The 12681-nt window shown below is 41.0% G+C and overlaps 1 protein-coding gene across 1 annotated transcript; it reads right to left on the bottom strand.

Moving 5' to 3' along the window:
- Positions 1-5753: 5753 nt before the first annotated feature.
- Positions 5754-6158, bottom strand: LOC110281471 (uncharacterized). The gene has a single exon (XM_021143758.1). It carries the CDS (start codon positions 6156-6158, stop codon positions 5754-5756), a length of 405 nt encoding a protein of 134 aa, XP_020999417.1.
- Between the last annotated feature and the right edge of the window lie 6523 nt (positions 6159-12681).

The following is a 12681-nucleotide window of genomic DNA, read 5'->3' as shown; positions in this document are numbered from 1 at the left end:
TGAATTTAAGGATCTCATATATATACATTTATTATTTACCTTGTGATGCTCAAAACATTTTTCTTTAACGTATCAATTTCCACAAACGAAATGATGAAGTCATGACACAATATCAATTCAAAAAGGAAATAATTGAAAAACATTCTTCTTTGCTAGGGTGGATCAATGACTCTGCATGGGTGACAAAAAAATGCCACGTTTTAAGAGCATTTAAATTTGTAATCTTCTGATTTCAGAATATGGAGGTTGATGTCACAAATATTTTATGAGAAGTTGGGTTACAAAGAACAAAATCGGCCGACATGCAAGTATACACACTTATCCAATAAATCTAACGGAAGAAACAAAGAATAAAAAGATATTAATGTTACTAGCTACTACTTTTTTTTTTTAATGAAGTATACACTTTTATTTAATAAAAAGCTTTAGTCAATTAATGTGTTCGATCAAGTTAAATTCATTCTTAAAAAATTATTCGGTTGTTCAAGTGTTTGATGAATCAGGTGTAGCTGATGCTGGAACAATTGAAGGTTTTTGGATTTGGGTGTAGACTTCTGGAAGAAAACATTCGTCCAGACCAATCATATGCTGAAAAGGTGGAGCCACCTATAAAGATTCCGACGCTCAAGTCAATACAAAAAAGGCAGCTAATTAAGGTAGAAAAAATGACGTACTTTTGGAGAGGAGTAGGTCCCTCCTCTTTTATACTCCGTATTTGGATGGGCCTTTTGCGATTAGGCCCACCTGCCTAGAAGCTTCTGCTAGCTGTCAAGATTCCTTCTGAGAGTCATGAGGTGTCGGGTGGGTCATCCTACGGATTGAGTCAGTAGATCCGGTGGGTCGGTGGTCCGTAACTGGACCCGAGATCCTTAATGGGCTGGGTCGGAACAGTGCCCCAACGTGCCAACTGTGAAGCCAGAAGCTCGTGGTTGGCACGTTCGAGTTACTCGCGCCCACTTCGGTCGAGTCTTTCCGAACTCGGGAATCCGTTGATGAAATCCGTGCTTCTAGTGCACATGTGTTGCCCCCACACATTGCTTGGGGTGTAGCTTTGGTTTTCGTATTAAGAGCATTTAATGCTCTTTATGATTGATTCGAAAGTAAGAAAAATGACCATTATATTCCTGCCTTTTTGTGCTCCCTCCTAACGGTTACCATTCTGCGTTTTTTGTTTTTATCTCCCAAAACATCTCATTCCTTCTTTCTATTTGTCATTCTACATTCCCTCCTCCTTATCGCTGCTATTACCCAACTTTTCATCCTGTTCTTGATTCGCTGTAGGACTTGCTACGTTCTCCACCATTTGCTTTTTCTCTGCTCATATTTTCTGCATTATCCTCTGGTGAATATTTTTCATCTTCTTTGCCATACTTTTATTCCTGTTTCCTTTGTTGACCATTGCATGGCATTCCTTACTTTGATTTGTGCTAGACTAGATTAGCGTAGCCTTGGTTAGGTAGTTCTTAGGGGGTACCATTAGGAGTTTGTTCTCGAATTTAGTCTTTAGATTAGGGCAAATAGCATAGAATAGTGCCATAGCAGAATGTAGTTTCATTTTTTCAATTTTCTCTGCATTTTTGATCTCCCGAGTTGACTTAAGTGGTGTCCCCACTGTAGGTATGTGACGGAGGATGAATGTCAGTCAAGAATTTCTCAATAAAATTGCATTGCAAGTATAGATCTAAACCGACAATTAAACCTCAATCAACGTTTAATTTGTTTATCACTTAAGCAAACCCAATAAAATTAACTGAAGTATTTAAACCTCGGGTTGTCTCTCAAAGGAATTGTAGGGTAAGAAACAAGAAAGTAAAATGACAAGAAAATAAACTAATAACTAAGAAAGCTCTTAGCAAGGGAAGAGAATTAGAAGTTCCATCCTCATTACCGTCGTCAATTGTGATGGTAAATCTAAATTGCCTTCACTTAGTTAACCTCTAACCAATGAAGGAAAGTCAAGTGCATACAATTAACTTGAGTTCACAAGTCCTAGTCAACTCATAGTGAGAGACTAGATTTAGTGAAGCTCAAGTTAATCGACAATCTTCAATTACTAATCAACAAGAGACTTTGACAATTTAAGAGTCTCCAAATCATCAACCCAAGCCAAGAACACAAAAATCTATTTTAAAATCCGACCAAACATTTTATCAAACGCTTGAAAGGTACAAAATAAAAACATAGAAAACTAACAAGAAATAGTAACCCAAAGACTAACAATTGCAAGAAAACAATAACACAAATTAAAGAAAGCATTAATAACATGAAAATATAAATTGCATTAATAAAGATCAAGAGTAGCAAGAGTGCATAACATAAAAGCAATAAAGTGAAGGAAATAACAAGTATAATTAAAGGACAAAGGTCAAGAACAATAGGTTGCAAGGAAGTGTAAACAAAAACAAGAATTAAATCTAAATCTAAGAAGAAATTGAAAGAAGAAACCCTAAAACCTAGAGAGAGGAGAGAGCCTCTCTCTCTCTAGAATTCTACATCTAAAACCTAAAGTGTGTAAAAGTGAATGAATGATTCGAATGATGCCTTCCAGCTCCACTCTGCAGCCTCTTGTCTTCATTTTCGGGCTTGAAACTGGACTAAAAGTAGCTCAGAAATCGCCCCTAGCGAATTCACTTTACTGAGGCACGTAACGCTCGTCACGCATTCGCATCACTTAGACTCTGCACTGGCCATGCATAGGCGTCAACCATGCATGCACGTCATTTGGTTATGGCTTGGTCATGCGTATGCGTCAGCCATGCGTACGCGTGGACACCACCTTCTCAAAATTTTAATTTCTTGTGTTCCTTCTACTTTTTCATTCTTCTTTCCATCCTCTATTCCATTCCTGCCGTATAAACCCTAAAATTACTTAACAAACACAATACAGCATCGAATGGTAATAAGAGAGGATTAAAAATTAGCGATTTTAAGGCCTAAGAAGCATATTTTCAATCATATCACAAAATTAGGAAGGAAACTTAAAAGCATGCAATTCATATGAATAAGTGTGAGAATAGTTGACAAAATCCACTCAATTCAACATAAAATAAACCATAAAATAGTAGTTTATCAGTATGGCTCATCAACTGCCAGTGCCAAATTTTGCTGATTGCTAGATTTGGGTCACCTCAGACGTCAAGAACACGCCTTCCCAGATAACCCGAGAAGAGCTACAAGCATTTCATGACCCCGGGTCCTTATGTGGAGGGTGCCAGGAGGAAGTGAATTACCAGGTCTTCGTCCCAGGCGATCGTGAGCGTATGTCATAAAAATATGGCGTTGCCCCGAGTAGCCGACTGGCTGTGGATGTATAAGGCGTTGTTCGACCACGCTAGGCATCCGACTTTCCTTTTCCCCCTTCATCATTTCCTTGCTAAACCGTTGTGATGTTGCTCCGTCACAGCTTCATTCCAACAGCTGGGCCGCCATCCGTTGCTTCGAGATGGTGTACGAGTATCTGGAGCTCCCGGCCTCTGTTAACGTGTTCCTCTATCTCTTCTTGCTCACAAACCCTTATTGAGAGGGTAAGGCAAAAAGGGCTACATGTCTTTTCGAGCCATGCAGGGCCGCCGAATCTTCGGACTCTTTGAAGATTCTTTTCATGGTTTCAAGACGACCTTCTTTAAAGTTAGACCGGTTCAGGGGCACCATCCCTTCTGGCTTATCTTGGAGGGGAAAAGACGAATCCGTACTTATTGGAGTTTCGGGGCCGGCAGTGATTATTTAATAAAAATAACCTACGAAGGATTGGACGAGCAGAACCGCTGGATCGCTAACATCCTGTTGGCAATATTTGGCACCAAAAACCTCAATACCCACATGGTGATGGGGGAAACCAGTCGGGCCCACGTAGGTAAATTACCTTTCTTCCATTTTCTTAACTATTTTGATTGTCTTTGTATATCTTCAAACTTCCCTAGTCTCTTGTTTTCATCACATGTTTATTCTTTATAGTTTCCATGGCTACCGGGAAAACTACAATGGCTGAGCTGATGTCTCACTTCCTTTCCAATGACGATAGTGACGACGACTCCTCGGAGACTCACTCTGCAGGTCCTACGCCTGGAGTTGTTGGCGAGGGGAGTGGTCAGGTAGTCGGCGAGGCCAAAGGCTGACCCATCCCTCCAGTGAAGTGCTACCTGAGAACCCTCCAGAGAATCCTTTTACTGATGACCCGCCTCAGGATCAGGAGGTGGTCCCTGAGGACGACAACGACTTGGTCATCATGACTAATCCTAAAAAGAGAAAACAGATTCTGGCTGCAATAGGACTTTGACGGTTGTGGAGAGAAAATTTGATGCTGGTCGTTTCATTGACACTCAGTTCCTCCCCGGTACGGACAAATTCTTCCAAGATAAGGACCTCACCGCCCAGGTAAGGTGGGCCTACCGTAGCCTTTTCCGAACATCCGCCATCGCAAGAAAGGTGGAACCCGTGCTAGCATAAAGCCAACTAGCGAAGGGAAAGCTTAGGGCTGCCCAAAGGGATATTGCCCAGCTGAAGGCCTAGGAAGAGTCGCTCAAGACCCGTCTTGCCGACGCAGAGAAAACGGTCGAGGAGAGTGCTGCCTAGATCAACCGTTTAGTGGAGCGCGACCATTCTCTTTCGGCCCAGATGAACAGCGTCCGAGCTGAGGCTACGGCTACTGAGGCGAAGGCGAAAGAACTTGAGGAGAAGGTTAAGGAGCTGGAAGAGAAGGCTGCCGACGCTGTAAAGTTAGCTAAGGTCGCCCATCAAGAGGCCCAGGCAGGAGGTTGTAAGGGATGCTCGGAAAGTCTTCAAGGCTACCAATGAAGGGATTAAGGCCCAGGTCTTGGTCCTCACTCCCGATTTCGATACTTCACTGATTGGGGCCTTCAAGATGGTCAAAGATGGGAAGATCGTGGACACCCCAAAGCCGTTAGTTGTGTATTGTATTTTATTGAACTTTGTATATCTACTTTGGTCGGGCTGGTGCGGTGCCTTGTTTTGTATTCTGAACATTTATAATTTCCTTCTCGTTTTTTTGGGCCGGTATGGCACCTTATTTTCACTTTTGAACATTTCTTTCTCATTTTGTCGATCTGATGCTTGCTTGTATAAACGATTGTTTACCTGGCCGACGTGGTGCCTTTTCGCTTTAAACTATTTTTATTCGTGGAATGTTGGTTATTTTACTTGTCGTTTCATTGCTTGGCTATTAAATCATGAGCTGCTCTACATCGGATACTCGTTGGTTGTAATTGCTTTGGCTCTTGGGGTGATCATTCCCGGGTTGCCGCTAAAACGGTGGTAATTTCGAGCCAGCAATGGCGTAAGCTAACAATAGGTCTCGCTAGAACCCCTTACCGTGGCCTCGCGTAGAGGGTAGGGGGAATGGCGCCTCTTATATTGAAACCTTGGAAAAATTTTTATAGATAAACAAAAGTATACACATACTTGAATCATGAATGTTTTTAACAGTGGGAGAGGTAAATTAACAAGAAGATGATAATTGAAATGAAAAGGTAAAGAAAACAACATATTTAGAATAGGAACTATAAAATAAAAGATTACAAGGTATGGAAAGAAAAGACCCCCGAGTTGGGAGGTCGCCTTTCAAGAGTAGAACCTCTTCAGATTCGCTACGTTCAACGTCCTCCGGATATCGCTTCCATCTAGCTGTTCTAACTTGTAAGCGCCCTTTCTGAGAACTTCTCAGGATACCCAATGTCGTTGCGCCGCAACACCATATCGCCTTCTTCGAAGTTCCTACTGAGCACTTTTCCATTGTATCACAAAGCTATCCTCTGTTTTAGTGCGGTTTCCGTCAAGTGGGCTATCTCTCTTGTCTCATCGATCAAATCCTTCTCGACTACTTCTGGGCCATCGCCAAAGAGAAGCCTCGGGTTTGGCTCCCCGATCTTTACAGGAATAACCGCTTTGACTCTGTAGGTAAGCCAGAACAGTGTTTTCTCGGTGGAGGATTGTGGCGTTGTTCTGTAAGACCATAAGATCGACGCTAACTCGTCTGTCCAAGAGTCCTTTTTCTGGTCAAGCCGCTTTTTCAATCCCTTGATGATGATATTTTTTGTTGCTTCTACCTGACCGTTACTATGGGGGTGCTCTACCGAGGAGAACTTTTGCTTGATCCCCAGCCTGGATAAGAATTCTCCAAACTCCTTGTCTGCAAATTGCATCCCGTTATCCGAGATCACCGTCTCTAGGATTCCAAACCTTGAGATTACTTATCTCCACAGAAACTTTTGACAATTTTTTGATGATATGTTGGCCAGTGGTTTTGCTTCCGCCCATTTGGTGTAATAGTCGATGACCACTATCAATACTTAACTTGTCCAGGTCTTACCGGGAACGGGCCCTAAAGATCAGCTCCCCAATACGAGAAAGGCCGAGAGGCCAACATGAGACTCAGCCCACCTACCGGGGCCTTGTAAAAATTCGAGTTTTCTTGGCATTTCCTGTGTTTCTTCACGAATTCTTGCACATCCGTCATCAAGGAGGGCCAATAGTACCCGGCTCTCATGAGCTTCCTAACTAGCGCTTTCTCTCCTATGTGATGGCCTCAACACCCCTCGTAGACTTGACTTAGGACGTAGTCTGTCTGTTCGGATTGTAGACACTTTAGCAGGGGTTGGTTTAGCCCTCGTTTGTACAGCTACCCCTGTATTACCACATACTTGGCTGCTTCCCTTCTTATCGCTCTGGCCTCCTTTTCATCTCCAGGGAGCGTTCTTTCTTCGAGAAAAATTTGGATTGGGTTGAACCAAGATGGAAGGATTGGAATCTGGGTCACCAGAGAGTCACTGAGGGTTCCTTCACTAACCCTTGGATTAGGGATCGGTTTCCCGTGCCGGGCTTTGTGCTCACTAGCTTTGATAGGAGATCGCCTCTGGCGTTCTTCTCCCTGGGTACATGCTGGATTGTCACTTATTTAAAACCCTTACATAACTCCGACCTCTTTGGCTTAGGTCAAGCCTCCTATCAAAGCTTTGTATTCTTCCTGGTTGTTAGAAATCAGGAACTCAAACTTGATTGATTGCTCATAAGTCATGCCCTCCAAGCTTTCGAGAATTATTTCTGCTCCTCCGAACGCCTGGTTGGATGCTCCGTCAACATCAAGCTTCCATCATATTTTCGAGTTCCCGGGGATTAGGGGGTCCCCTGTCACCCCTACCAAGAAGTCTACCATCGCTTGGGCCTTTATTGCATGTATGGGCTCGTATTGTATGTCGTATTGGGATAATTCTATCGCCCATGTCGTCATACGGCCTGCTAGGTCAGGTTTTTGTAGAATCTGGCGGATGGCTTAGTCGGTTCTCAAAGTAATTAGGTGCCCTTGGAAGTATTGCCTTAATGTCCGCAACGAGACTAACAAGGCATATGCCAGTTTTTCCAACTTGGTGTATCTAAGCTCCGTCCTTTGGAGCACCTTACTGATACACTGGCTGTTGGGTTTTATCTTCTTCTCGAATGAGGACAACCGCCAAGGCTTCCTTTGTCACGGGCAGATATAGGTACAAGGTCTCCCCTTCTTTCGGTTTCCCGAAGATTGGGGGTTCTGACAGGATATTTTTAAAATGGTTGAAAGCTTCCTCGCAAGCCAAGGTCCATTCAAAAGCTATTCCCTGTTTCATTAAGTTGAAGAAGGGGATGGCCTTTGCAGCCGAGGCCCCAAGGAAACGGGACAAAGCCGTGAGCCTTCCAGCTAATCTTTGCACATCTTTAACAGAGTCGGGGCTCGTCATCCTAAGAAAAGCTTCGCACTTGTCTGGATTGGCTTTCACCCCCTTTGCATTATCATGAAGCCCAAGAATTTTCCAGCTTCCATGGCGAAAGCAGACTTGAGGAGGTTGAGCCTCATGTTGTGTTTTCGGAGCGACTTAAAGACGACTTTGAGGTCGGCAACCATGTGGCCTGGCTCGGATGTCTTTTCTAGGACATCGTCGATGTATACCTCAACCGATTTGCCAATTAGGTCCTTGAAGACTTTGCTCATCAACCTTTAGTATGTAGCTCTCGCATTCTTTAGCTCAAATGGTATAACCCTATAGTATTTAGTCCCGGCTGGCATTATGAACGCCGCTTTTTCCTCGTCAAGTCGATGCATCTAGATTTGGTTGTATCCTAAGTATGCGTCCATGAAACTTAGGAACTGGAATCCTGCCGCTGCATCTACCAGGGCATCGATGTTTGGGAGTGGGAACGAGTATTTTGGACATGCTTTATCAAGATCTGAGTAATCGATGCACATTCTCCATTTCCCATTGGCTTTCTTAACGAGGACCACATTCGAAAGCCATGTCGAATACTCTAGTTCTGTTATGAATCCTGCTTCTAACAGGCCGGCTGTCTGCTTGGCCACCTCGTTAGCTCTTTCCAGCGATATTTTCCTCCGCCGTTGGGCCACTGGCTTGGCATTTGGTTTCACGGCAAGACGGTGCGACATGAACTCGGTGTCTACTCCTGGCATGTCAGCCGGAGTCTAGGCGAACAGGTCACCATTTGCTCTGACAGCCTCAATGAGAGGTTCTTTTAGCTCGTGTGGGAGGTTTCGGTTCACGAAAGTGAACTTATCTTCTATGTCTCCCACTCAAAAATTTTCCAAATCCCCCTGAGGCTCAAGTCTCGGCTTGTCGTCTACCCTCGCATCTAAGTCTGCCAGAAACACCCCGGCTGCCTCTGTTGACTTCTTCCTTAATGAGAGATTGGCATTGTTGCAAGCTATTGCCGTTTTTAAGTCTCCTCGGATAGAGCCCACAGTTCCGTTATCCGTCACAAACTTCATTGTTAGAAACTTTGTGTATATGACAGCTGATAGCGTGAGAATTCTTGTATAGTTTGGAATCAATCAAAACAAGCGTCAATTTGTTGGTAGCATAGTCCAAACCAACAATGAATTCTCACAATCAAATGTTAATTCAAATTAAAGTAATCGAGATCAAGAGTAATTCAACCTCGGGTCGTGCTCCCTAAGAGTTGCAATTAAGTGTTATATTAATGGCTTTGGGAGAGCATGGGAAATTGGGATTGCAAGAGAAGCAAAGAATGTAAGTAACAAGAAAGTAAATGATCATGCAAGGAATTAAAGAAAAGCAAGTAAAAGTCACAAAAATGGAAATCAAGTGCTAAAAAGGGTTCTTGGTGAGAATTGGGTAATTAAGGATTCCTATCCTAGTTATGGACCACAAACATGAAAATTGCGTGAAATTTATCCCAATTAGTCAATCCTACTTGAGAATTAGTCAAAAGGGCATAATTGATTCCAATTTCTAAGTCCTAGTCAACACTAGTGGGTCACTTAGAGTCAAGGGAAACCAAACCAATTAACAATCCTCAAACAATGCGGAATGGACATCCACAACTCAATTTCACCCAAACACCCAATTTCTCAACCAAGAGTGTGAAAACTAAACATGCAAGGAATTAAAAATCAAAGCAATGAAAGTCAAAAGCAATAAAATGCAAGGCAAGGAAACTTTAAATGCAAGAAACTTCTTGGTAAGCAATTGAGAGCTAACGTTGCCTATCCTAGACATTGACCACAAACATATGATGATTATGAAGAGTTAATCCTACTTAGTTAACCTTACATCGAAGATAAGTCAAATAGGCATAGTTGATTCCAATCCCTAAGTCCTATGTCAACACTAAGGGGTCACATAGTGTCAAGGGAGACCAAATAAACTAACTACTCTAATGTATCAAACAAGAATAGACATCAATAACTCAAGGATCACCAAAGTCATCAATTCCAAGCCAATAGTGGAGAAAAGCTATGTAAAAACTAAGCCAAGTATTTTATCAAACACTTGGTGTGCATGAAATAAAATAACATTATATTACATTAAAATAAAAGCTAACTACCAAAAGCAAGAAAATGACCATAACAATTAAAGAAAGCATTGAATAAACATAAACTATAATTACATTAATTCAAAATTAAAATAACAAGAGTCTGCATAAACATAAAACTGACAAAATAAAGGAAATAACAAGAGAAATGAAGAAGAACAAAGATACAATAACAAAAAATGACAAGGAAAAGTAAATGAAAACAAGAATTAAAAGTAGAAATTACAAGAAAGTAAACTAGAGAATCCTAATTCTAGAGAGAAAGGGAGCTTCTCTCTCTAAAAAATGAACTACATGATTAAAATCTAACCCTAATTGCTCCCCCTTTCACATGGAAGGAGGACCTCTTTGATATAGCACTCAATCAGCTTCAGAAGGTCCAAAACTCGGCTTTGGAGGCCCAAAAATTGCCCCCAGCGATTTGCATTAAATGAGTCACGTGCTGGGACCTGTGTGACTAGCTGATTTTCTTTTTGTGCGTACAGACAGGGAGTTGTGCGTATGCACATATGGCCGTGTGGTTCTTGTGCGTATTAGTGTGGTATTTTATAACCCACACTACTAACCGGCAAGTGCACCAGGTCGTACCAAGTAATACTTTAACGTGAGTAAGGGTCGATCCTATGAGGATTGATGGATTAAGCAACAATAGTATTTGATAGGCTTAGTTAGGCAAGCAGAAAAGGGTTTTGAGATATTCAAAAGGTTTAAATTCGAAAAATATAAAAAGGATAGACAAATAAATAAGTTGGGAATAAAATAAGGAGAAAACTGTTAAGGCTTCAGAGATATCTATTTTTTCGGATTAACTTTTCTTACTAACTATTTTAATTATGTAGGATTTAATTTATGGCAAACTATATGTGACTAGACCCTAATTCCTTAGACATTTCTAGTCTCCTCTAAAATTTATTAACTGCCAATTCTTTGGTCAATTAATTCCAATTAGAAGCTACATGATCAAATTCCAGTTTACATGCCACAAAAACTCTAATTATCCAAAAATAAAAAGATTATATGTCACGTATCCCGTTAAATTCAGATAATTAAAATTTAGGAGAATTTGTTTTCAAGCTGTTGTTCAAGTAAAGAGCTTTTCCAAGTTTTACAGGAACTCAAATAGAAAGAGGGTCATACTTCCGTTCCACCCAAATTCATAAAATAAAGGACGAAAACAATTCTTAAATTATAAATCTACACATGAATTAAAATAGAAAAAACAATAAAATCAATCCATACAAATAGATAGATCTCCTAACCTTAACAATGGAGGATTAGTTGCTCATGAAATGTAAGATGTAAATTTGTATAGAATTCTATAATGGAATCCCCCTAATGTAATCTCTACCTAATAGAAGAGAAGTCTCCCCTATTTTTATCTAAGCCTAATTAATTTAAAATCTAATATTTTAAATTAAGATAATATCTTTTCCTAAAAGATAAGATTTAAAATCAAATTGGAATTTAAATCAGAATTAACTAACTACTCCGCGTCTTGTAACGTGGGGACCACTTGGCTTCACTGGATCCGCGCCTAACTTGGGTGCTAAAAATGGGGCCCAGAAATCACCCCCCAACGTTTTCTGCACGTGGCGTATGTCACGCGTACGCGTCAGTCACGCGGACGCGTCGCTGGTCTTCTTCGCAAGTCACGCGGACGCGTCGGTCACGCGAACGCGTCGCTGAGCAAATCTTCACATCACGCGTACGCGTCAGTTACGCATACGCGTCGCTATGGATACTTTCAGATCACACGCACGCGTCAGGCACGCGTGCGCGTCGCTCCTCGCAGCCATCTCCTTTGATTCTTGTGCTGCAGAAACTCCATCAAATTCCGCCGAATGCTACCTAAAATAAACAGTATTGCACAAAACTCAAAATAGCATCCATAGTGGCTAAAATATAATTAATTCTTAATTAAACTCAACAAATTAGATGCAAAGTCACTAGGAAAAGATAGACAAAATGCTCACGCATCACAACACCAAACTTAAACTGTTGCTTGTTCTCTAGCAACCAAAACTAATATAGGCTTATGATGTGAATTTGCATGAGAATGAGAGTTCGATTAAGCTCGTGTCTCTTCTTATAGTGGGGTTTACAACTGCAATCCTGAATAGGTTTGGCATCTCGCTCTCCTTTGAATCAGAAGAATGTTAATGTCATTCGGAATTAGAATCCGGTTAATATTATTCTCTAATCTTTTTTTATTTCGGTTTAATCCTTGAACACAGCAAAATTTACTTTAATTTATTTTTCTTTGGTGCTTTGCACCTTGAGCCTAGCCGTGACTTTAAATGTTTTGTCTCAAGAGTTACTTGACACAGAAACACCACAAGCACTTAACTGGGAAACTCTCTTTGAGTTCTAATTTTTTTTTCAGTTACTCCCAGACAGTGGTGCTCAAAGCCTTTGGCATACTCTGTTAAACGCACTTGGTCTCGACTCTAAGTATTCTGTCTCAAGGATTACTTGACACAATCACACCACAAGCATATGACCAGGGAAACAACTCTTTGAGATTTTAATCATGTCTGACCTTCATAGTCATTGATGCTCAGAGCCTTGGACCTTGCTTTTATTATTTTTTATTTATAAAACTTTTTTTGCTGTTTCTTTTGCTTCAAGGATTAAATTTTTCAACATTTGAGAGAAGTCATAATAATTCTCTAAATTCCTGTTCCTTATACATTAATATCCCTTGATTCAAATTCAAATATGCACTGTTCATATCATGCATTCAAAAATCACAGAAAATACCACCACCTTTAAGTAAATCAGACTATTCTTAAAATTAACTCAATTTCTCATACAATACATCACTTCTTTTTCTTTTCTTTTTATATTCAA

This window comes from Arachis duranensis, chromosome 5 (genome assembly GCF_000817695.3).
Source record: "Arachis duranensis cultivar V14167 chromosome 5, aradu.V14167.gnm2.J7QH, whole genome shotgun sequence".
Classification (NCBI taxonomy): domain Eukaryota; kingdom Viridiplantae; phylum Streptophyta; class Magnoliopsida; order Fabales; family Fabaceae; genus Arachis; species Arachis duranensis.
This window is presented reverse-complemented; position numbering and strand designations above follow the sequence as displayed.